Here is a 27,010-nt window from a genome sequence, read left to right on the forward strand (position 1 = left end):
ATTGCCTTTAAATTTCAAACATGCTGTAACGCTGAACTTCCATGATACGATAAACACAGTTTGAACTAGAAAGTCAGTAATGAACTCACATTCAACCATCAGCTTGATGCTCTTGCTCACACACTGGTCGTTGGTCCCCTGTGGTTGACAGGACAGCACCCTCCCATCATCCTGCCAGCGAGCATTAAAGTTGACCACAGTGTTTTTACGGTTATCCTTGGAGTTCCGATCAAGCATTACGGTCTGACCAAGTCCTGTGAACTCTGGGTATGATCCACATTGCAGTGACGTGGAGCATCGAATGGTCACAGGCTCAGACTCTTTGACTATTGATTGGTTCATCTTAACACTAACCTGGCATGGATCATCTGCAGTGACAAGATATCAGACAGAGACTCTGGATTAACATTTGAACACTATAATGTACATTACAAAATGTAACAGGGTTGAGATCTTGAACACACCCTTGCGCCTCTGTCAATCCAAGGTACTGTATATTTGGCAGTAAGACCTAGGTGTGTTCAAGATCTCTACCTACTACAAAAAATATAATATACACTAATATATATTGTAACAGGTGCATACATGTACAGACAACACTGTCAATCAAATAGCTGTGATTATTTGTATTATTATTGGAAATTGATATCCAGATGTGTCTGTAAGGTGAACTTGCCTTCAACTATAAGATTCAGACCTGGTTCAGTTATCCATTTTCCATCCTTTCCCTTATATCTGAATTTGTAGATCCCACTGTCGGTCTTTTGCAGGTTGTTGATGAGTAGGCTGCAGTCGCTTTGTGTGGCCCGTCCAAAATTCACAGAACCAATGTATTTTACTCTGTCTGCAAACTCAGGGGCAGGGGTTTGGTCCTTTGTTTTACTGTTTACAATTGTACCGGTGAAATCGTTCATGGTGTCACTCCACTCTGCATTTTTCATCCAAAACCATTGCTCTTGTTCATTATTAATATGCCCAGTGACAGTGCATTCGATTGTAATGCAGGAACCTTCCTTTGCGGTCAAGTGCTCTCTGGTTATTTTGAAGGGTATTTCAAGTTTGCAAAAGGAAACTATGATGGACACAGATGAAAGCAAGATTAGAATTGTACCGTTTTTTTGTATGCAATTTTCATAAGTATTTGGTAAATTTTAACAATGCTTAGTACAAAACTCAAAACAGATTATCAAAAAGGTAGTTTCAAAACTCCAAACACATTTTCAATTGACTCACTACAACACACAAAATCATACAGTCACTTTTTCACCAAACATAATCAGTGTTTCATCTAGAAAAACATGTTTCACAATGCAATACATGTTCATAGAAAGTAATTGCTTTTCACAATGCAATGCTCACATTACTTTTGATATGATTGTCTTCTCATTTGTTAAAATACATTTCACGATTACTTAATCCGACTGCTCTTAATTTATAATCACTTAACCATTTGGTAAACCTGTAGATTTCAAATTGGTTTGTCTACTACAGATTTCGAGAACTACACAATGGAAATGTATGTTTGTTAAGTATAAACAATTAAAGTATGATACTGTAATGTACTATTATGATGATGACTGTTCACAGTAAGTAAAAAAATATCTGATATTGACAAGATCAGAGATGTACTGTATGTACAAAATGCATCCCCTAAACAGTAAACATGTATCCAAAATGAAGTTGCTGGGGTCTTTTTGATGGGGGAGGGTCACATTGCATTGGCCAATACAGTACTGTAATATATGCCATTCAAGTAGCAGGCTTTTATCCAAAGAGTCCACAAATATTCTTATGTGACCCCAGTGGGAATCGAACCCACAACTCAGATGTTGCTAGTGCCATGCTCTTACTAACTGAGCCACAAAGGACCACCTCAATACATGTACAAGTACACTACAATACTGTAAAATACATGATTACAATACAGGTGGAAGGTGTATGATGGCCATCCCTATGAGCGTGTCACCCTCCTTCAGGCCATGGATGAGGCATGCAATGACATCAATCCAGATCTACAGTATGTAGGGCTTAGATTAGTCATGCCTGAAGGTTTTTCCCCAGGTGCTTGAACAATGAGGACATCTACTGTGATGTTGATGAGAGCCTATGGCCAAATGCTCAAGACAGACTTGATGGAAACTAGCTCCTGTTCTGTTTTTAATTTTTAAATAGTGTAATTATATATTAACAATGCATACTTTTCTTTGTATCAATGATTGTGAAAGATGTCATCAATGATCACAACTTTGATCACACATGAGATATAAATTATGGAAATTAGATTTTCAGTCCATTTTGATGGATGTGAAAACGTACTGTAATTTACAGTACTGTAGCATATTACATTCAAAAGGCAATTTTGAAATACAATACATGACCAAAAGTATGTGGACACCTGCTCGTCGAACATCTCATTCCAAAATTATGGGCATTAATATGGAGTTCGTCCCTCGATTGCTGCTAAAACAGCCTCCACTCTTCTGGGAAGACTTTCCACTAGATGTTGGAACATTGCTGCGGTGACTTTCTTCCATTCAGCCACAAGAGCATTAGTGAGGTCGAGCACTGATGTTGGGCGATTAGGCATGGCTCGCAGTCATCGTTCCAATTCATCCCAAAGGTGTTAGATGGGGTTGAGGTCAGGGCTCTGTGCAGGCCAGTCAAGTTCTTCCACACCGATCTCGACAAACCATTTCTGTATGGACCTCGCTTTGTGCACGGGGGCATTGCCATGCTGAAACAGGAAAGGGCCTTCCCCAAACTGTTGCCACAAAGTTGGAAGCACAGAATCGTCTGGAATGTCATTGTATGCTGTAGCGTTAAGATTTCCCTTCACTGGAACTAACGGGCCTAGCCTGAACCATGAAAAACAGCCCCAGACCATTATTCCTCCTCCACCATACAGTGGGCACAATGCATTCCGGCAGGTAGAATTCTCCTGGCATCTACCAAACCCAGATTCGTCTGTCGGACTGCCAGATGGTGAAGCGTGATTCATCACTCCAGAGAACGCTTTTCCACTGCTCCAGAGTCCAATGGCGGCGAGCTTTACACCACTCTAGCCGACGCTTGATATTGTGCCTGGTGATCTTAGGCTTAGGCATTTCATGAACCTCCCGATGAACAGTTATTGTGCTGACTTTGCTTCCAGAGGCAGATTGGAACTCGGTAGTGAGCGTTGCAACCGAGGACAGACGATTTTTACGCGCTACGTGCTTCAGCACTCAGCGGTCCCGTTCTGTGAGCTTGTGTGGCCTACCACTTCGCCGCTGAGCCGTTGTTGCTCCTAGACATTTCCACTTCACAATAACATCCCTTACAGTTGACCGGGGCAGCTCTAGCAGAGCAGAAATTTGATGAACTGATTTGTTCGAAAGGTGGCATCCTATGACAGTGCCACATTGAAAGTCTACTGCCAATGTTTGTCTATCGAGATTGCATGGCTGTGTGCTCGATTTTATACACCTGTCAGCAACGGGTGTGGCTGAAATAGTCGAATCCACTACTTTGAGGGGGTGTCCACATACTTTGGTATATATAGTGTATGTATCTTGCATCTTTTGCTATTGGATTAACTGGTTGTTAAAATAACTAAATTGAGAAGATATCATTATGTTATGTTTGAGTGATTAAATCAATGTTCCCATGGTATTTCACAGTGAAATAATATTTGGACCAAATGTTGTATGGTGAAAGATGTGTCCAAACAAAATGAATGCAAAATAAAAGGTTTTGAATACACGACTTGGTGCGTTACACAAGCGTTACCAGTTTGGAGTTTTGTACTAAGAGTTTAGAAAATTCACCTCATACTTAAAACATAGCACCAAAGCAATTGAAACATTTAGAAAATGATATGGAATGTACAGTCGTGGTCAAAAGTTTTGAGAATGACACAAGTATTGGTCTTCACAAAGTTCGCTACTTCAGTGTTATGAGATATTTTTGTCAGATGTTACTATGGTATACTGAAGTATAATTACAAGCATTCCATGAGTGTCAAAGGCTTTTATTGATAATTACATTAAGTTTATGCAAAGAGTCAATATTTGCAGTGTTGACCCTTCTTTTTCAAGACCTCTGCAATCCGCCTTGGCATGCTGTCAATTAACTTCTGGGCCACATCCTTACTGATGGCAGCCCATTCTTGCATAATCAAAGCTTGGAGTTTGTCTGAATTTGTGGGTTTCTGTTTGTCCACCCGCCTCTTGAGGATCGACCACAAGTTCTCAATGGGATTAAGGTCTGGTGAGTTTCCTGGCCATTGACCCAAAATGTTGATGTTTTGTTCCCAGAGCCACTTAGTTATCACTTTTGCCTTATGGCAAGGTGCTCCATCATGCTGGAAAAGGCATTTGTCGTCACTAAACTGTTCTTGGATGGTTGGGAGAAGTTGCTCTCTGAGGATGTGTTGGTACCATTCTTTATTCATAGCTGTGTTCTTAGGCAAAACTGTGAGTGAGCCCACTTCCTTGGCTGAGGAGCAACCCCACTCATGAATGGTCTCAGGATGCTTTACTGTTGGCATGACACAGGACTGATGGTAGCGCTCACCTTGTCTTCTCCGGACAAGGTGTTTTCCGGATGCCCCAAACAATCGGAAAGGGGATTCATCAGAGAAAATGACTTTACCCCAGTCCTCAGCAGACCTATCCCTGTACCTTTTGCAGAATATCAGTCTGTCCCTGATGTTTTTCCTGGAGAGAAGAGGCTTCTTTGCTGCCCTTCTTGACACCAGGCCATCCTCCAAAAGTCTTTGCCTCACTGTGCGTGCAGATGCACTCACAGCTGCCTGCTGCCATTCCTGAGCAAGCTCTGCACTGGTGGTGCCCCGATCCCGCAGCCTAATCAACTTTAGGAGAAGGTCCTAGCGTTTGCTGGACTTTCTTGGGCGCCCTGACGCCTTCTTCACAACAAATGAACCTCTCTCCTTGAAGTTCTTGATGATCCAATAAATGGTTGATTTAGGTGCAGTCTTACTAGCAGCAATATCCTTGCCTGTGAAGCCCTTTTTGTGCAAAGCAATGATGACGGCACGTGTTTCCTTGCAGGTAACCATGGTTAACAGAGGAAGAACAATGATTTCAAGCACCACCCTCCTTTTAAAGCTTCCAGTCTGTTATTCTAACTCAATCAGCATGACAGAGTGATCTCCAGCCTTGTCCTCGTCAACACTCTCACCTGTGTTAACGAGAGAATCTCGGACATGATGGCAGCTTGTCCTTTTGTGGCAGGGCTGAAATGCAGTGGAAATGGTTTTGGGGGATTAAGTTCATTTTCATGGCAAAGAGGGACTTTGCAATTAATTGCAATTCATCTGATCACTATTCATGACATTCTGGAGTATATGCAAATTGCCATCATCAAAACTGAGGCAGCAGACTTTGTGAAAATTTGTATTTGTGTCATTCTCAAAACATTTGACCACGACTGTATTGTTTTCAGTGCACCTGAAAGCAACAGTTACAGTGCATTCGGAAAGTATTCAGACCCCCTTGACTTTTTCCACATTGTGTTATGTTACAGCCTTATTCTAAAATGGATTAAATGAATAGTTTCCCTAAATCTACACACAATTCCCCATAATGACTAAGTGAAAACAGGTTTTTGAGCTCAGGTGCATCCTGTTTCCATTGATCATCCTTGAGATGTTTCTACAACTTGATTGGAGTCCACCTGTGGTAAATTCTATTGATTGGACATGATTTGGAAAGGCACACACCTGTCTATATAAGGTCCCACAGTTGACAGTGCATGTCAGAACAAAAAACAAGCCATGAGGTTAAAGAAATTGCCCGTAGAGCTCTGAGACAGAATTGTGTCGAGGCACAGATCTGGGAAAGGGTAGCAAAACATTTCTGCAGCATTGAAGGTCCCCAAGAACACAGTGGCGTCCATCATTCTTAAATGGAAGTAGTTTGGAGCCACTAAGACTCTTCCTAGAGCTGGCCACCCGTCCAAACTGAGCAATCGGGGGAGAAGGGCCTTGGTCAGGAAGGTGACCAAGAACCCGATGGTCACTCTGACAGAGCTCCAGAGTTCCTCTGTGTATATGGGAGAACCTTCTCTGCAGCACTCCACCAATCAGGCCTTTATGGTAGTGGCCAGCCTGCTTGGAGGTTGCCAAAAGGCACCTAAAGAATTCAGACAATGAGAAACAAGATTCTCTGGTCTGATGAACCCAAGATTGAACTCTTTGGTCTGAATACCAAGCGTCACATCTGGAGGAAACCTGGCACCATCCCTACGGTGAAGCATGGTGGTGGCAGCGTTATGCTATGGGGATTGGTAGAGCATGGCGCTTGTAACGCCAGGGTAGTGGGTTCAATCCCCGGGACCACCCATACGTAAAAATTTATACACACATGACTGTAAGTCGCTTTGGATAAAAGCGTCTGCTAAATGGCATATTATTATTATTTATTTTCAGCGGCAGGGACTGGGACACTAGTCAGGATTGAGGCAAAGATGAACAGAGCAAAGTACAGAGAGATCCTTGATGATATTCCTGCTCCAGAGCTCTCAGGACCTCAGACTGGGGCGAAGGTTCACCTTCCAACAGGACAACGACCCTATGCACACAGCCAAGACAATGCAGGAGTAACTTCTGGACAAGTCTCTGAATGTACTTGAGTGGCCCAGCCAGAGCCCGGACTTGAACCCGATCAAAGATCTCTGGAGAGACCTGAAAATAGCTGCGCAGTGACGCTCCCCATCCAACCTCACAGAGCTTGAGAGGATCTGCAGAGAAAAATGGGAAAAACTTCCCCAAATACAGGTGTGCCAAGCTTGTAGCATCATACCCAAGAAGACTTGAGGCTGTAATCGCTGCCAAAGGTGCTTAACCAAGGTACTGAGTAAAGGGTCTGAATACTTACGTAAATGTGATATTTCAGTTTTTTATTCTTAATAAATTTGCAAAGATTTCTAAAAACCTGTTTTTGCTTTGTCATTATGGGGTACTGTGTGTACATAGAGGAAATAAAACAATTTAATACATTTTAGAATAAGGCTGTAAAGTAACAAAATGTCTGAATACCTTCGAAATGCACATTTCATATGTAACTTAATGAGATAAAATGTTTACCTACCACATAACAGCACCAGAAGAACTGTCAAGAAATGGAACATTGCAACTGTTCTCTTGAGTATCACAATTATAACTGGATATCTGAATTAGAAACATACTATTAGTGTGTGTGTGTCTGCATACATACGTGGGAGTGTGTGTGTGTGAGTGTCTGTGTACGTACGTGTGTGTGTGTGTGTGTGTGTGTGTGTGTGTGTGTGCAAAGCATATCACAGCTGCTATGACTCTCTGGTTCACTGGTTAAGAAGACACTCTAAAATACACTCTGTGCCACTCCCAAAACACTGTCCTTGATGCTGAAGACATGAGGTGATATTCTTTCAGCTGTTCTTTTGGTTATTCAATTATTTACCTTTTTCTTTACACCAACAACAGAGACATACAGTGGGGAGAACAAGTATTTGATACACTGCCGATTTTGCAGGTTTTCCTACTTACAAAGCATGTAGAGGTCTGTAATTTTTATCATAGGTACACTTCAACTGTGAGAGACGGAATCTTAAACAAAAATCCAGAAAATCACATTGTATGATTTTTAAGTAATTAATTTGCATTTTATTGCATGACGTAAGTATTTGATACATCAGAAAAGCAGAACTTAATATTTGGTACAGAAGCCTTTGTTTGCAATTACAGAGATCATACATTTCCTGTAGGTCTTGACCAGGTTTGCACACACTGCAGCAGGGATTTTGGCCCACTCCTCCATACAGACCTTCTCCAGATCCTTCAGGTTTCGGGGGTGTCGCTGGGCAATACGGACTTTCAGCTCCCTCCAAAGATTTTCTATTGGGTTCAGGTCTGGAGACTGGCTAGGCCACTCCAGGACCTTGAGATGTTTCTTACGGAGCCACTCCTTAGTTGCCCTGGCTGTGTGTTTCGGGTCGTTGTCATGCTGGAAGACCCAGCCACGACCCATCTTCAATGCTCTTACTGAGGGAAGGAGGTTGTTGGCCAAGATCTTGCGATACATGGCCCCATCCATCCTCCCCTCAATACGGTGCAGTCGTCCTGTCCCCTTTGCAGAAAAGCATCCCCAAAGAATGATGTTTCCACCTCCATGCTTCACGGTTGGGATGGTGTTATTGGGGTTGTACCCATCCTTCTTCTTCCTCCAAACACGGCGAGTGGAGTTTAGACCAAAAAGCTATATTTTTGTCTCATCAGACCACATGACCTTCTCCCATTCCTCCTCTCGATCATCCAGATGGTCATTGGCAAACTTCAGACGGGCCTGGACATGCGCTGGCTTGAGCAGGGGGACCTTGCGTGCACTGCAGGATTTTAATCCATGACGGCGTAGTGTGTTACTAATGGTTTTCTTTGAGACTGTGGTCCCAGCTCTCTTCAGGTCATTGACCAGGTCCTGCCATGTAGTTCTGGGCTGATCCCTCACCTTCCTCATGATCATTGATGCCCCACGAGGTGAGATCTTGCATGGAGCCCCAGACCGAGGGTGATTGACCGTCATCTTGAACTTCTTCCATTTTCTAATAATTGCGCCAACAGTTGTTGCCTTCTCACCAAGCTGCTTGCCTATTGTCCTGTAGCTCATCCCAGCCTTGTGCTGGTCTACAATTTTATCCCTGATGTCCTTACACAGCTCTCTGATCTTGGCCATTGTGGAGAGGTTGGAGTCTGTTTGATTGAGTGTGTGGACATGTGTCTTTTATACAGGTAACTAGTTCAAACAGGTGCAGTTAATACAGGTAATGAGTGGAGAACAGGAGGGCTTCTTAAAGAAAAACTAACAAGTCCGTGAGAGCCGGAATTATTACTGGTTGGTAGGTGATCAAATACTTATGTCATGCAATAAAATGTAAATTAATTACTTAAAATTCATACAATGTGATTTTCTGGATTTTTGTTTTACATTCCGTCTCTCACAGTTGAAGTGTACCTATGATAAAAATTACAGACCTCTACATGCTTTGTAAGTAGGAAAACCTGCAAAATCGGCAGTGTATCAAATACTTGTTCTCCCCACTGTATATTGGTAAAAATGTATAATAACTGTATTAAAACACATACCTTATACATTATATATTAATGACTTAAAGTGGAACTGACAGCGTTTTAACTACTTTGGAGATATGAAACAAAAAGACAAACATAATTTCAGTCAAAAATATCAAATTTCCAGTTTATGCTACAAAACCAACTTCATAAGAGGTTTTAACAATAGGTTATATTTGACTGAACATTCCATTACCTACACTAAGGCATTGTTGGCAGAATAGATGGATGCAGTTCAATGCATGATTAATATAATTCACCAATACATTTCTTGTTAGTCCCAAAAATATTGCTATCAGGTTGTAAATCACAGCTGGCCTGGTACATTGTTTGCTGCCTCCATTCAGGATGCACTGTTTCAGTTTCAGTTACGGACTAATGTAACTAAGGCTGGGAATGTCAATACAATCCAACTAGCAAGGGCAGTGATCACAAGTCAGTCATAACGTGGCTACTAGGCTAGCGTATCTATTTATGTAGCACGCTAAAAACATGGAGCCTAACGTTAGCTAGATGGCTAGGTAGCTGCTAGGAGGATGTCATGTCATGCCAATGGAGGAATGGGTGTGTGACTGACTTTTTTATGGAGCGAGATAGCCGCCAAAAGGTTAAACGTATGTATCGTTAGGATCGTAAGAAAATCCATACGTAAATTGTTAGGATTGTGAGAAAAGCCATGCGTGAAACGTGAAACGTAAATGTGAAATTTCATCTGTGAACATACAAACACCATGTTACAATTACGGACTAACAGTTTAGCCTCAAACAAATCTTATGTTGCAATTCTGATGTACAATAATACCTTTCAGAGTTTTGGCAGTTTCATCTCACTAACAAACAAAAAAACGTACACCTAACGGCCTGTGAGGAGTTCTACGCGAACAAGCATAACACAGTCTTTTAAAAAACGGAAGTCAGGGAAACCGTAAAGAGGTATCCTGCACATTTTCAAGTTAAAATTCTCAATTCTCTATTACTCAGTTGAGTTAACTTCACATTAGGTAGCTAAAGTAATGGATTTGTTTGCCAGCACAAGTCTAGATAGCTGTATTATGACCAGAGGTGGGTAGTAACGAGTTACATTTACTCCGTTACATTTACTTGAGTAAGTTTTTGAAAAAATTATACTTCTAGGAGTAGTTTTAAATCACTATACTTTTTACTTTTACTTGAGTAGATTTGTGAAGAAGAAACTGTACTCTTACTCCGCTACATTAGGCTACAATGAGGTCGTTACTTTTCTTTTTACCTCTACGCGTCATTGTCTTTATCCCCCGCATATGCCTTATTTTTAATGTTTTATTTTGACAAGAGAGAGAGAGACTTCCGCTAAGGCTCTACCACGTGACTGTGTTTCACCAATCAAACGTAGTTGTGCAGTCTCATCACGTTACCATACTCAATCTCAGTGGCGGTACGGGTTGGCTTTACAGTCGTAGCAACACAAATGTCAGAATTAGCCGTCGGCAATGCAGACACAGACGAGGAGGAACACCCGCACCCCTGGCCTCATATTGAAAGCATGTTTACCTTAGTAAAAGTGCGAAAGAGCAGCTACATTATGCGGTGTCTACCAAAACAAACGGACATTTCAGCATTCAAGAACTCAACATCTAACTTGAGGAAACATGTAGCGGTAAGTTTCCTAAATTCGTTTTTTTTTTGCTGTGGATAGGCGAATGTTTGTCTTTTAGGTTACATATGTTTTAAACATTTTCTCTCTCTCTCTCTCTATATATATATATATATATATATATATATATATATCCAAATTTGATGTGATAATGAGTCTCTTTTAATGTCTTGATCTCCCTGTAGCCTCACAGATTTTTTTTTATCCACAGAGGGTTCACCTCAACAAACTGGCAAAGTACACAGACTTACTAGAGAACCACAGAAAGCGTAAATCCTCCTCTTCCAGTGATACTCTTGTGAAAAATGCAAAAATCACAGCCTTCGCTGCCCCAGGGCAGGTAACACAAGCAACGCTTGACAAGCTGGTGCTAAATTGTGTATGTGAGGCCAACCAACCATTTTCTGTGGTTGAGACGCCATCCTTCAAGACTTTGATAGAAACCTTGCAACCTCATACAGTAATGACAAGGAAAACGTTATGCACAAGAATACAAGAAGCTGCAAAACACAAGAAGAGCATAATCATCAAAAAGCTGAGTGCTGTGAACTATGTTGCTACCACAACAGACTGCTGGTCTGCCAGACAACGTAGCTACTTAGGTGTCACCTGTCACTGGATAGACAACACCTCACTGGAGAGGCACTCCGCTGCATTGGCTTGTAGACCTGTCAAAGGCTCGCACACGTTTGATGTCCTTGCTGCTGCATTCGAGGAAATACATTCTGAGTACCACATCAGGGGAAAAAAGTGACCAGGATGACAACAGACAGTGGCTCAAACTTCCTGAAGGCCTTTCGATTATATGGTGAGGAGGAAGCCATCAATGTACAAGAGGAGAGTGACTCCACCCTTGATCATGCAACAGAAGATCAGAGTGAGTCAGGGGTGGAGTATCAAGATGTGTCTGCTATTCTGGATGACAACACAGGCCTTGAGTACCAACTTCCAAGGCACCAAAAGTGTGCATGCCATCTCCTCAATCTTATATCCACAGTTGATGCCACTGCTGCAGGAGGAGCTGCAAACGAAACCTACAAGAGGCTGTCTCGGTCTGCTTTTGCAAAATGTCATGCTCTTTGGAATAAAACCAGCAGGTCAACCATGGCTCATGAAACAGTGGAACGTGAATGCAAGCTGAAGTTTCTCCGACCCTGTTCCTCGCTGTAGAAAGGATTGTGCGCATTCACCGAGAGCAAGGAGAACAAGCAATTCGCAATGTCTGCACAGCATTAAAGATAGATGTAAGTTGACAATTTATATTTTGTTTTTAAAGAATAATAAAAATAAATAAGCCTTGCTGATTAATGGGTGAATCCACTTGTCTCAAGTAACTAAGTTTTCTTTGCATGGTGGTGTGACAATTGTGGATGACTTGAATGAAATAATTTAACTAATTTATTTTTATTTATTTGTGTATTTAACATGTACAATGCATAATAAAGACATTGTACCAGAAATAGCTATAAGTAATTTTTTTATCGTTACATCTTTTATAGGTTCAATCAAGCTGAAATTGGGTTTTGGTCGAGTATGCTGCTGTGATGAAGCCTGTTGCCATGGCCTTTAATATCCTCCAAGGGGAATCATCTGTGCATATGGGCCTCCTGCTGCCAACACTTTATCAGTTGCGGGACAAGCTGAAGAGGTTGGAGTCAACTTGCAAAATGTGTACACCTCTTGTTCACGCCCTGCAGCAAGGGATCCAGAAACATTTTGGAGACCTCATGAAAGAGCCTGAGCTGATTGCTGCAGCAATACTCCTACCAAGATTCAGAACATCCTGGACCACAGAGGAGAACATCTTAAATGCTGGTAAATATACTTGTTTATCAATTCAAATGTGAACCAGTAGACATTGACCTATATAACTCTGTATAATGTTACTGTCATTTAGGATTATAGTGTGTCAGTGACAAACCACAGGGTGGCAATATAGTTAGAAGGGGGGAGAGACAAGTGTGACTTTTTTTTGCTGACTTTTCTTGTTAGATATTGGAACTGGAAGTAAACATAATGCCCCATCTACAACTACATCACTCTCCTCTGATGCCTTTTAGAGAACATGCATTCAGCTTAATTTGTGTTCTGGGATACTAGGCCTGCAATATTGTTTTATTTGGCCATCTATCATGGACTGGTGCTTTTTCAGTTGATGTGTACTGTTGCTCTTTTCCTCTGCTCAGTGAGATGTGCAGTGTGGCCTAATCACAGATCAGAGTATTAATTTCTAGGCACACAGAAAAAGGGCTGTTGCTTGCCATGCAATACAAAGGTACTGAGTAGGCCTAATCAACACCTATTGATTATTTTACGTTGACCGCTTCCATCTGGTGTGCAGTTTTCTGTTCAGCATGCCTGGTATGAAATGTTTGTGTTTCCTTCTGTTGTTCTGTCACTGTGGAGACACACATACACAGTTTATGGGCTGCCTCATTCTAGTTCTGCCTGGTAAAAAAGTATAAAGGTTTGGACATTTGTGTTACTTGTGCTTATTTATTTATTATTTTATTTTTTAAGTACTTGAATTTACCTGAATTATTTTAATTTAAGCTAATTTGTAATTTATTTTATTGATTGGATGAACTATAATTTGCCTAAAGATGATTATTTTGTATTTTTGTCTGTCTGATTGTTGTCTTGTGTTAAAAAATAAATCAGACGTTACTCAACAGTTACTCAGTACTTGAGTAGTTTTTTCACCAAGTACTTTTTTACTCTTACTCAAGTAATTATTTGGATGACTACTTTTTACTTTTACTTGAGTCATATTATTCTGAAGTAACAGTACTTTTACTTGAGTACAATTTTTGGCTACTCTACCCACCTCTGATTATGACTACAACAGTGAAGTTTCAGTCCGCTAGGTGTATCTCTACAGCATGGCCATTTCTCTGGGTAATGTGGACATCCCCATGCATGCACCTTATCAAAATATTACTAAATCAATATTGCACCATCCCGTTCTCTGGGCTCTGTCTGCAATCATAACCAGTATTATCTACCAGGAATCATTAAACGTAGAATTATAATAGATGTTTGGTGAATCTGTGAATTATGTATCAGCACTGGAGTCTTTACCACTCAAAATATTATTTTATAGAATATGTTTGATATTTATTTCATCACTCAAAATCTTGCCAAAGCATATTCTGTAGGAGGGGTTAATATGAATTTTAAATAATTTTAAATGATTAATATGAATCAGGTCATGAACATATGCTTTGAGCGCGTGCTGCTCTGTCTCCGTGACTCAGCTGCCTCTCAACCATTGCTCTCAAACATACACACCCCCCTCCGGCCCTCCCCCTCTCCACCATTCACTCACTCACTCAGTAACAGTCTCCTTACTGCGTGATAGTCAGCAGCACCTCACAGCAAAATATGCCAAGAGTGTGCAAGAGTGTGCAAAGCTGTCATCAAGGCAAAGGGTGGCTATTTGAAGAATCTCAAATATAAAATATATTTTCATTTGTTTAACACTGTTTTTGGTTACTACATAATTCCATATGTGTTATTTCATAGTTTTAATGTCTTCATTATTATTCTACAAAGTAGAAAATAGTAAAAATAAAGAAAAACCCTTGAATGAGTAGGTGTGTCCAAACTTTTGACTGGTATTGTTTATATATTTTTTAAAGAGAAATTGCTGTGCAATTTTGAAGTAGCCCAAAAAAACTCCACCCACGACCGATACATTTTCACCCGCGACATAGTTTTGAAAGTAGCCCCCAATTTGTAGGAAAACCACGACCTTGGCAACACTTGGCCCGTGTGACAAAAGGCTTGTTTGTGTTAAGGCCTACTGTAGCTCTGATTGCCTATAGCGCACCGGTCTGTGTAGACTCCTGTCTTGGACAAGACAGATGTTTTTATTAGATTTATTTACTGCAGTGTCTATTAATTTTCCAAATGCTCAGCAGCTTTCCCGCTCTATATTGCTAAAGAATCTTCACAAATGCTTAGTATATGTAATTCCCAAACATTCTAAAGCCCTATTTGCATGGGACTAGTATTACTAGAGAGTGTTGGTTGTGTATTTATTACCATTTCGGACAGAATTAGTTTTTTCCAAACTGCCCCCTGTAATTCTCATATACAGTGGGGAGAACAAGTATTTGATACACTGCCGATTTTGCAGGTTTTCCTACTTACAAAGCATGTAGAGGTCTGTAATGTTTATCATAGGTACACTTCAACTGTGAGAGACGGAATCTAAAACAAAAATCCAGAAAATCACATTGTATGTATGATTTTTAAGTAATAATTTGCATTTTATTGCATGACATAAGTATTTGATCACCTACCAACCAGTAAGAATTCCAGCTCTCACAGACCTGTTAGTTTTTCTTTATGAAGCCCTCCTGTTCTCCACTCATTACCTGTATTAACTGCACCTGTTTGAACTCGTTACCTGTATAAAAGACACCTGTCCACACACTCAATCAAACAGACTCCAACCTCTCCACAATGGCCAAGACCAGAGAGCTGTGTAAGGACATCAGGGATAAAATTGTAGACCTGCACAAGGCTGGGATGGGCTACAGGACAATAGGCAAGCAGCTTGGTGAGAAGGCAACAACTGTTGGCGCAATTATTAGAAAATGGAAGAAGTTCAAGATGACGGTCAATCACCCTCGGTCTGGGGCTCCATGCAAGATCTCACCTCGTGGTGTATCAATGATCATGAGGAAGGTGAGGGATCAGCCCAGAACTACACGGCAGGACCTGGTCAATGACCTGAAGAGAGCTGGGACCACAGTCTCAAAGAAAACCATTAGTAACACACTACGCAGTCATGGATTAAAATCCTGCAGCGCACGCAAGGTCCCCCTGCTCAAGCCAGCGCATGTCCAGGCCCGTCTGAAGTTTGCCAATGACCATCTGGATGATCCAGAGGAGGAATGGGAGAAGGTCATGTGGTCTGATGAGACAAAAATAGAGCTTTTTGGTCTAAACTCCACTCGCCGTGTTTGGAGGAAGAAGAAGGATGAGTACAACCCCAAGAACACAATCCCAACCGTGAAGCAGGGAGGTGGAAACATCATTCTTTGGGGATGCTTTTCTGCAAAGGGGATGGATGGGGCCATGTATCGCGAGATCTTGGCCAACAACCTCCTTCCCTCAGTAAGAGCATTGAAGATGGGTCGTGGCTGGGTCTTCCAGCATGACAATGACCCGAAACACACAGCCAGGGCAACTAAGGAGTGGCTCCGTAAGAAGCATCTGAAGGTCCTGGAGTGGCCTAGCCAGTCTCCGGACCTGAACCCAATAGAACATCTTTGGAGGGAGCTGAAAGTCCGTATTGCCCAGCGACAGCCCCTAAACCTGAAGAATATGGAGAAGGTCTGTATGGAGGAGTGGGCCAAAATCCCTGCTGCAGTGTGTGCAAACCTGGTTAAGACCTACAGGAAATGTATGATCTCTGTAATTGCAAACAAAGGTTTCTCTACCAAATATTAAGTTCTGCTTTTCTGATGTATCAAATACTTATGTCATGCAATAAAATGCAAATTAATTACTTAAAAATCATACAATGTGATTTTTTAGATTTTTGTTTTAGATGTCGTCTCTCACAGTTGAAGTGTACCTATGATAAAAATTACAGACCTCTACATGCTTTGTAAGTAGGAAAATCGGCAGTGTATCAAATACTTGTTCTCCCCACTGTATACAGTATACAGTGAGGGGAAAAAGTATTTGATCCCCTGCTGATTTTGTACGTTTGCCCACCGACAAAGAAATGATCAGTGTATAATTTTAATGGTAGGTTTATTTGAACAGTGAGAGACAGAATAACAACAAAAAAGTCCAGAAAAACGCATGTCAAAAATGTTATAAATTGATTTGCATTTTAATGAGGGAAATAAGTATTTGACCCCTCTCAATCAGAAAGATTTCTGGCTCCCAGGTGTCTTTTATACAGGTAACGAGCTGAGATTAGGAGCACACTCTTAAAGGGAGTGCTCCTAATCTCAGTTTGTTACCTGTATAAAAGACACCTGTCCACAGAAGCAATCAATCAATCAGATTCCAAACTCTCCACCATGGCCAAGACCAAAGAGCTCTCCGAGGATGTCAGGGACAAGATTGTAGACCTACACAAGGCTGGAATGGGCTACAAGACCATCGCCAAGCAGCTTGGTGAGAAGGTGACAACAGTTGGTGCGATTATTCGCAAATGGAAGAAACACAAAATAACTGTCAATCTCCCTCAGGCTGGGGCTGCATGCAAGATCTCACCTCGTGGAGTTGCAATGATCATGAGAACGGTGAGGAATCAGCCCAGAACTACACGGGAGGATCTTGTCAATGATCTCAAGGCAGCTGGGACCATAGTCACCAAGAAAACAATTGGTAACACACTACGCAGTGAAGGACTGAAATCCTGCAGCGCCCGCAAGGTCCCCCTGTTCAAGAAAGCACATATACAGGCCCATCTGAAGTTTGCCAATGAACATCTGAAAGATGTTACAATTAGGCCCTTCATATGTAGGCTATGCGCAGCACTTCGTTCAATTGATCGAATCAGTTATTATTTTCTTGCTCAAACCGCGAGCAACACCTGTCAAACTCAGACATTTCTCTCAAAACACAGGGATGTCGATTCACACGGGACTGGTAGGCTATTATCTGAGGAGCTTGGAGTTTGAAAAAAAAAAAACAGTAGGTTATTCTGTCTGGAATACATTACCAGACCTCCCCCAGTCAAAAGTTTTGCTCACATCTGAAGGCTGTGGGGCATTTAGGAGGTTTTCCGCCCTATTCGCACGGGACTAATATTACTATAGAACGTCAGTTATGTAATTATTACCCTAACTTTGTTTCCATTGAACATGCCATACAAATAAAGCCATTTTAATTAATTATATGAAATGTGCCTTGGTCCTCCTTTCTTTTTGATGACCAATTTACTGTGAAATGTACTATGTAATTATTACCCCAGCATGTGTACATAATTACATTACCTTAGCTCCCCCAGTAAAACTTTTCCCGTCGGAATAGGGCTTTCTACACCGGATCGCTAAATAAAATATTATGGCGACACTATACCAAAGATGGTTTGGTAAAGATGGTTTGGTATGGTTTAGAAACTTGGGAACCAAGCTCGAGTTATCGGTGTAGCCAGTAGCCAGGAATTGCTGAAATATCTTCGCGCCAAGAAAAAAAACTCCAGGCTTCGGTCATAACTGTCAATGTATAAATAAATACAATTACAGGAGGCAGTTTGGGAAAAACTCATTCCGTACGAAACATACTCTGGAATAACGGATATTCGGGGGTAGTAAAAACAACCAACGTTCTCTAGTAATATTAGTGCGAATAGGGCTACAGTATTCTTCCTGGGCCTGGGGGTGTATATGAATGGGCGAAGGCCATGCAGCCGAAACGCGTCGGAGTTTTTTTTTAAAACGTTGTCATACATGCCATACAAATAAAGGCATTTTAATTAATTATATGAAGAGTGCCTTGGTCCTCCTTTCTTTATGATGACCAATTTACCGCTTTTACCAAAGAGCACCTTCTGTCTACCTAAATCTACTATTGTGTACCTTAGCAGTGCTTCCTTTCCTTCGTTTTTTTCTACAAGGGTTGGGCGATGTCTGGAATGACACATCGTCCCATCGACCTGTCCAAACATCGTTGATATAGGATTGTATTGTCTATTTATTTTCTTCTTTTTTTTACAGGGGGCAGGGGGGAGCGCCTCGTTGAGTTGCCTAGCAACGCTGTAAATGGTCTGTAATGAAGCCTGTGTCATGCACAAACCACCGATTAAAGTCTAATCATTAGACTACAATGTGCAAATCATCTTACCAATATTGTATTTTCTTGTGTGCAAATAAATAAATATAAACCAATCATACGGTGATGTGTGGTACCGATAACTTTGAATGGTGATTTGGAATCAAACGTTGTAGGCCTACAGTGTGATACGAGACCATTTCAATTGTGATTTTGGACAATTAGATCGAGTGCGTATGTTAACGATAGACGACATCACTGGGCAGAGCTAAGCAATGTGTTTTCAGTAGGCCTACAGCAGGCAATATTGTTACCCACCTCTGCAGTCTATTAAACCAGAAAAGGTGAACATGATTGTGTTCCTTGCCAGAAACCTTTAGGTAGATTAATTTATAATGAAAAGAAAAATAGGCCAAATGGTTCTCGTTGCACTTTTTATTTGTTTAATTTTCAAAGCCTGTATTCACAGATGCATCTGTGACGAAATAAATGTAGTCTATGCCAGAATAAACACTTCCACAATAATATGAATATCTGTTTAGAAGTTTAACTTGTACAAGTAACGTTAACTGAAAATTATATTGACAGTAGCCTAGTGTAGGCCTATATTATTGCCTGTTTGATGGCGCCACCCAATTTGTTTTTCCTAAAGCTTTGGTCAGGTGGAGGCCAGGAACTTAAGTTTAAACTTCCCATTCGATTATTCTATCATGCAATTGTTGGTTCTCTCTCTCATTATTACCATATCATTGAGACAGAAATATCTAAATGACTGTACATGTTCATATAAGAAATGTATTGGTGACACTTTATAATTACTTATATATTAGAGTGAGAAATGTTTGTTTATGGTCATACTGAGCTGATAATGTGAAATACATAATGTGCACATTGAGACAGGAACTGACAGCATTTTAAAAACATGAAATCTTATTAAAAGCTGTTCATATCAATGTGCACATTCTGTATTTCATATTATCAGCTCAGTATTACTGTGAATAAAGATGTATCCAAGATACATTTCTCACTTTATAATGGGTAGACATAGGTAAAAAATAGCTAACATTCACAAAATGATTTATTCTTACCTCAGAAGTGATTCGCTGTGATGACTGTCTTGTGAAAGATATCTGCAGCATATCTGTCTTCTCAAAATAAGGATGAGAAACTAAAAGAGGAACCCTTCTGCCAGGCATTGCATTTGTTTTTGCATGTCCATCCAAGCATGACAGACAAGCATCTATTTGTATGATTTGGGGTTGATGATGGAGGGAGGTACTGTATCTATTTTCCATTCTGCACTGTACAGTACTGTATTTGTGAAGTGAGCTTAGCCTCACTTCATCTGTCAGATGTTTTGTTCAAATTTACAGTATGTGTAGTGTGTGTGGTTGTTGTACATGAAGAACATGAGGCACCGTACTGTACAATACTTTCTGAGTAAAACCGTGCTGATTGAAGCAGACATACAGTACCGACACATATTTGTCTGTGAAAATATGTTATTGCATATAAAGACGACATGCTATACTGCCCAAGTTACTTGATTCAAGTTGAATAACTCCTATTCACATTGGCACTGCTATTGATTGTGAATGACAAAACATGTAAAAGCCCATTGTAAAAAAACGGAGCAAAAGTGATATGAAAATAACAGGGTCACATTCATTAGGCAGCAAACGGAAGAAAATGTACTGAAACATGGACTTGGATTTTGCTGCAGTGGGCTAAATCAGGGTCACACAGAGTGCTTCTTGGTAGTCTTTAACAAATCTACTTTGAAACAAAGGTATACACCTCACACGCATGGATCTGGGCTTTAAAAAAGAAGACACCTCTACCCTGTCAGCTATAGAGTTGAAATGTATAACATTTTGAGTTTGCGTCCCAATATTACACTTTACACACATCACAGAAGACCGAAACTGTTTGACATAGAAACACCAGATTTTCTGCAGGGTTTTTGAAATAGTGTTTATTATGAAAAATATTAATACCATTTTACCCATGAGGCCACTAGGTCATTTGACTGCAGGTAAGGTCTATGTAATGCACATTTGCGTTTCCATTGCCAAATGTTTTACAACTTTTTTCATTGCACTCCCTAATGAATATGACCCAGGTATTTTTAGCCCTCCTCTTGACCTCCTTCATTTCCCCTCCCCTATACCAGCAGCAGCCAGTATCTTCTCTGCGTCAACCCCCATCTCATCGATGGCCCCATTGAGAGCCTGCAGCATGGCAGTGAAGGAACGACCGGCTGAGCGGGCGTGCCTGGGCATGGCCATCTCCACCAGCCGGGTTGTGTTCGTGGTCAACTCCTTCTCTGCCGCTGCCAGCCGAAGCTTTACCTCCCCCTTGGTGACTTCAGCCGACAGGTTACACGTCCGCAGGGCTTTGAGCCTTGCCGGGTCCACGCCGCGTTGCCGTGCCAACCGCTCCACGGATTCATCATCCAGACAGAGCGAGGCCCTGGCCTTGGTGAGGATCCTCACACCCACTCTGGCGTCCACCATGGAGGCCACCAGGGGCACGGGGATGGCCGACACCCCGCCAGAGAGTGACGCGGCCGCCCAGACCAGGGCCTTGAAGGCGTCCCTCTTCTGGGTGACCAGGACTGGGGAGAGAGTGGGCAGGGCCAGGAGGAGGGCATGGGCCCGGATCTCTGGGAGGTCCCTCTCCATCTCCTCCAGGAGGCCTGGGAAGTCAAGTTTCTCCAGACAGGAGGGCCTCACTAGGAAAACCTTAGGCAGGGCCACCCCCTGGGCCTTCAACAACTCCAGGCTGGCCTTACGCCTCTCCTCCAGACCCTTTTCTGTGTCCTTCTCTGAGGCCAGCAGGGCAAAGTACACAGTGTCCCTCTGCACAGAGCGGGCTTCCAGAAACACCGCCACGCTGTTGGCCTGGAGACTCTGTGTGAACGCCATGACCACCACGTTGTACCGCAGGAACTTCACTCGCTCCATGTACCCTTCCGGGTCAAAAGGCAAGGCTGCGGGGGTGGGTGGCAAGTCCCAGAGCCTGAAGTCAGGGTGCTTGGGATTGGGATAGATGGACATCTCCTCTGGAGGAGTGGGGCAGGGGGACAGGGCAGCTCCTTCATCCTCAGGTCCCAGGCCGCGGAGGGCGTTGATGAATGCAGACTTCTCAGGACACCGCTCTCCTGCCACGGCCAGGTTGATCCGGCTGATCAGGAGGTCCTCCACAGCATCCTTGACATCTGACAGCTTGTTGTTCTCAATGGACTCTTTGAGAGTCTCCAGGAGGTTCAGGCTGTGAGATACAACATCTGCTGCCATGGCTGTGAGAGAGGTGAGGTTGGTCATTAGCATAGAACAACACAAAGGAACACACACACATCTTAATAGTGGAGGAATACATTTCTTGGGCACGTAATTGATCAATTCAATTGATAATTGATTATCTGTTATGTCCACGCAGTTTAATACTGAGGTATTTATTAGTCTCTGAATAGAAGGCAAGAACAAACGCTAACATACAGTGCAGCCCTTGAGGACCTTACTGCTTAGTCAATTGGGGATAAGTGGGAACACAATAAAACCGTTTTTTAACACAATGCATCAGATTTTAGGTATTTAACAGAATAATAATGTACATAATTGGTCAAATTACAGTATTGGATAAGTAGTAAGTGTTGTGTAAACAAACACACAATCTTAGATCCAAATAACTGTCTTGGTCTACAGTACTAATGTATGCTACTGTCTATGCCTTACCTTAGACCTAGATGGAAAGCCCTAAGGGCAGACGTTAAAAGGGAAATACATCCTTATCCAATGATTAATAGCAGATACTGTATATCCTCAATACAAGTGAAGTGTGCTGACTGTGTCTGCTAGATCTATTTACAGGCTCTGTACTGTGAGTGGAACATTCTAATCCTGTAATCCCACCCTTAATCCAGTATGAGTGTGAGCACATACACACGACAGAGTCCATGATGCTCACACTGACAAGTGGCAGGTGGCAGGTGACGTGGACATGGTTTTTTTCATCTTCATTTTCTTCTAATCCAAACCTGAGGAATAACACAGGTGTTTGTACATGGGTTTGTTCAGTAGCTCTTTAAGAATTCCTTGATTGCTACAGGTTAGTTTCTCTTCTTCAACACATAATTTCACAGTTTGGTATTAAAACGAAGAAGTAGGGTGTAACTGTAACTGATAATGCATTAATTTACTCTATTGATACTTAGTCTGATGTGAGTTTCCAACCAGGGCCTCATGCCTGGATATCTGTTAAAGTAGCAGTTCTATGATACACAACAACTTCCTACAGTACCAAAGAAACAACCACCACAACACAATCAGATTTCTAGTGTGAAAGGGAGTTGGATAGTGTCCATTTCCTGCTACTTTAACTCACACACACACCTCTTTGTGTTTTGTGTTTAGAGGAAACCATGCGAGAAACCTCTGCCGACATCTGAGAGTTTCAGGGTTAATTTTAAACATCTGCTTTCCAATCAGAGCCTGTTGGTCTGTCTTCACTTACACTAGCAGATGGTTGAGATCACCTTAAATCAGTTTCCTTTTCTGATAAATGAGTATTATGATAAAAGCTCAAACTGAGAATGGGTTTAGAAGTGGGCTTGTAAACAATGTGGCTTTGCAGTTATCGTGTCAAATGGAGTGTCTCCATTTAGTGGTTGTTTATAGGACATGATCTTGAACGGATACATCTTAATTAAATCAACATAGAATAAATGGTGAATGAACTGGATTAGTTCTATAGAAAACATCTACTGTTCTCTACAGTCATACCATCTGTATAGTCACTGTCCAATACAATTTGTGGAGATAATAGACATCCAACTTGTGACACCATGTATTACAGAGGAGGCTGGTGGGAGGAGCTATAGGAGGACTGGCTCGTTGTAATGGCTGGATTGGAATTAATGGAACAGAGTCATACATGTGGTTTCCATATGTTTGATACCATTCCATCTATTCCATTCCAGCCATTACAATGAGCCTGTCCTCCTATAGCTCCTCCCACCAGCCTCTTCTGCTGTATTAATAAGTAGACGGGACACCATAGTGTTAACTTTAGGAACGTCTTTACCAAGATAAAACCGTATATTGATACAGAGCATATTTAAAAAACCAAAAACATAATTTACAAATTCTTTGAACAAATTTCAGATAAAAAACAACTAAAATACACACAACCATCAAAAGTAAGGTAGTGCCTCAATATATAGGGTTAGGGTTAAATCAAAATGCAAAAACATGAAAGGACAAAGGAGAAAAACGAGAAATGGTTAGACCTCTACTTCTCCAAACCACATCTTAGTCAGTCCTTCCCCATGGTGACTACTAACTGTAAGTCGCTCTGGATAAGAGCGTCTGCTAAATGACGTAAATATAAATGTAAAATGTGACACAAATACAGAATCATTACAAAAGTAATATTACGTAAACTTATTTTGCAAATACTTGTTATCTGTGTGCAACTAGCAACAAATTGTAATAAACATTTACAACCACCAGGTAGATACCGGGTGACACAGGGCTGAATTTTTTTTTTTTTCCAAAACTACACTGCTCAAAAAAATAAAGGGAACACTAAAATAACACATCCTAGATCTGAATGAATGAAATAATCTTATTAAATACTTTTTTCTTTACATAGTTGAAAGTGCTGACAACAAAATCACACAAAAATTATCAATGGAAATCAAATGTATCAACCCATGGAGGTCTGGATTTGGAGTCACCCTCAAAATTAAAGTGGAAAACCACACTACAGGCGGATCCAACTTTGATGTAATGTCCTTAAAACAAGTCAAAATGAGGCTCAGTAGTGTGTGTGGCCTCCACGTGCCGTTATGACCTCCCTACAACGCCTGGACATGCTCCTGATGAGGTGGCGGATGGTCTCCTGAGGGATCTCCTCCCAGACCTGGACTAAAGCATCCGCCAACTCCTGGACAGTCTGTGGTGCAACGTGGCGTTGGTGGATGGGGCGAGACATGATGTCCCAGATGTGCTCAATTGGATTCAGGTCTGGGGAACGGGCGGGCCAGTCCATAGCATCAATGCCTTCCTCTTGCAGGAACTGCTGACACACTCCAGCCACATGAGGTCTAGCATTGTCTTGCATTAGGAGGAACCCAGGGCCAACCGCACCAGCATATGGTCTCACAAGGGGTCTGAGGATCTCATCTCGGTACCTAATGGCAGTCAGGCTACCTCTAGCGAGCACATGGAGGGCTGTGCGGCCCCCCAAAGAAATGCCACCCCACACCATGACTGACCCACCGCCAAACCGGTCATGCTGGAGGATGTTGCAGGCAGCAGAACGTTCTCCACGGCGTCTCCAGACTCTGTCACATGTGCTCAGTGTGAACCTGCTTTCATCTGTGAAGAGCACAGGGCGCCAGTGGCGAATTTGCCAATCTTGGTGTTCTCTGGCAAATGCCAAACGTCCTGCACGGTGTTGGGCTGTAAGCACAACCCCCACCTGTGGATGTCGGGCCCTCATACCACCCTCATGGAGTCTGTTTCTGACCGTTTGAGCAGACACATGCACATTTGTGGCCAGCTGGAGGTCATTTTGCAGGGCTCTGGCAGTGCTTCACCTGCTCCTCCTTGCACAAAGGCGGAGGTAGCAGTCCTGCTGCTGGGTTGTTGCCCTCCTACGGCCTCCTCCACATCTCCTGATGTACTGGCCTGTCTCCTGGTAGCGCCTCCATGCTCTGGACACTACGCTGACAGACACAGCAAACCTTCTTGCCACAGCTCGCATTGATGTGCCATCCTGGATGAGCTGCACTACCTGAGCCACTTGTGTGGGTTGTAGACCCCGTCTCATGCTACCACTAGAGTGAAAGCACCGCCAGCATTCAAAAGTGACCAAAACATCAGCCAGGAAGCATAGGAACTGAGAAGTGGTCTGTGGTCACCACCTGCAAAACCAGTCCTTTATTGGGGGTATCTTGCTAATTGCCTATAATTTCCACCTGTTGTCTATTCCATTTGCACAACAGCATGTGACATTTATTGTCAATCAGTGTTGCTTCCTAAGTGGACAGTTTGATTTCACAGAAGTGTGATTGACTTGGAGTTACATTGTGTTGTTTAAGTGTTCCCTTTATTTTTTTAAGCAGTGTATTAACTACAGTAGTTTCAGTTAAACAAAGTCTCTGTATCATCATAAAACATTCAATCTGGAATATGAGAAAACACCACATGGCTGTATAATAGAAGCCATAGTACTGTATGCTATCCCCCATTTTTTCTAGCCAAAATTGCTGTGTCACTCTCCACACATAATAGCCTTGACGTTGGAGTTAAGCAATGTATCCTCATCTGTCTCTGCTGCTGGCTTACCGTCCTCTTGCTACTCATCCTTCCCCATCATCTCCTCCCCTTCTATCTCCTCCTCCTCCTCCTTCTCCATCACTCCACTCCCCTCTCCACCATCTTCTTGCCCCTCATTGTTCTTCTCTCGTTTGATTTCGGCGTACTCTGACTCTGTTGTGGTGGTCTTCTTCTCTGCCTCCTCAGGAGAATTTTTCTTCAGTAGGGAGTAGTTGATACTGGCGTAGTCCACTTCATTTGGTTCTTCCCTTGTGGCAGATTTTCCCACGGCTCCACTGGTGTGGGGCCATCCATTTTCAGCTCCCTCCCTCAGCTCCACCTGCAGAGAGGTCTGTTCGCCCCACACAGCTTGTCCTGCATCCGTCTATGGAGTCTTTTGTTAGCTTGGTGGTCCCAGATCTGTTTATACTGTCTTATCAACTCCTATTGGCATGTCAATGCTAACTGAATGTTGGTAAAGCTGAATAAAGAAAGAAACTGGTACTGCACCTGTTGGTCTTCACATGCCACCATCTTCAGGTTCATGAAAGGGCTTTTGGAATCGGAGTCCTTTGGGATCCTCTCTTTGCGTCTACGGAAAATATTACAAATGAAATGTCTCAATAACTGTATTTTGGAGGGGTTAGCAAGCACTTCCATTACAATATGGTGTAAGGCATTGGTACATTTTGACAATAAATCTGAAGTTATTGATAATAAATAGAAATACATCAGTAAGACAATCTACAATTGATTTTTACAACATATTCAGTTAACACTAACTGTACTTCAGTAATAGAATGCATGTACTTTTTACATTTCCCTGTCAAACACAGGAAGATACAACAGATGGTGGCTGAGAGGGCTGCACCAATCACAAATGCAGTAATCAGTGGTGGGTCCGACAGCATAGCCAGGATGTCTTTAGAAACTTTCTCTATAAAGAGAACAATACATGTATGCTTTTAGAAGTGGCTCACAGTACTTTGTATCCTCTGAAGAAAACAAACATATTTTCTCAATCAAAGCATGTAAATCCTCTATGTTGCATTCATATTGGGTGGGACTGGGAAGCTGTGGCTCTCTAACAAAGTATCTTAACTTATATCTTTACCTCCTTGCTTTTCTTTTTGGGTGACTTGCAGCTTCTCTCTCACTCTGCCCACTTCATTTCTGCTGACACACTCCACAGTGGTGTTG

General features: G+C 42.0%; 2 protein-coding genes across 3 annotated transcripts in view; both read right to left on the minus strand.

The window, feature by feature from the left end:
• The window catches only part of LOC121558836 (B-cell receptor CD22), a 42,586-nt gene extending 22,931 nt beyond the window's left edge, over window positions 1-19,655 (minus strand). The window contains exons 1-4 of one of the 2 annotated variants that reach the window (XM_045216426.1): window positions 19,574-19,655; window positions 7,092-7,171; window positions 677-1,072; window positions 90-368 (exon numbers count right to left, since the gene is read on the minus strand). In XM_045216426.1, coding sequence (XP_045072361.1) covers window positions 90-368; window positions 677-1,072; window positions 7,092-7,131 — 715 coding nt within the window. In that variant the 5' untranslated portion in view covers window positions 7,132-7,171; window positions 19,574-19,655. Of the gene's footprint in view, window positions 1-89; window positions 369-676; window positions 1,073-7,091; window positions 7,172-10,355; window positions 10,389-19,573 lie in introns of those variants that run through there. The other variant, XM_045216427.1, reaches the window with a different exon arrangement.
• Window positions 19,656-20,447: 792 nt separating this feature from the next.
• On the minus strand, window positions 20,448-22,386 carry LOC121558832 (interferon-inducible GTPase 5-like). The gene is made up of 2 exons (XM_041872192.2): window positions 22,223-22,386; window positions 20,448-21,786 (listed from the first exon to the last, which is right to left on the minus strand). The coding sequence occupies exon 2, from the start codon at window positions 21,782-21,784 to the stop codon at window positions 20,636-20,638; it is 1,149 nt and encodes a 382-aa protein (XP_041728126.1). The 5' UTR covers window positions 21,785-21,786; window positions 22,223-22,386; the 3' UTR covers window positions 20,448-20,635.
• Window positions 22,387-27,010: the final 4,624 nt, after the last annotated feature.

Source organism: Coregonus clupeaformis, unplaced genomic scaffold, assembly GCF_020615455.1.
Source record: "Coregonus clupeaformis isolate EN_2021a unplaced genomic scaffold, ASM2061545v1 scaf0707, whole genome shotgun sequence".
Lineage (NCBI taxonomy): Eukaryota > Metazoa > Chordata > Actinopteri > Salmoniformes > Salmonidae > Coregonus > Coregonus clupeaformis.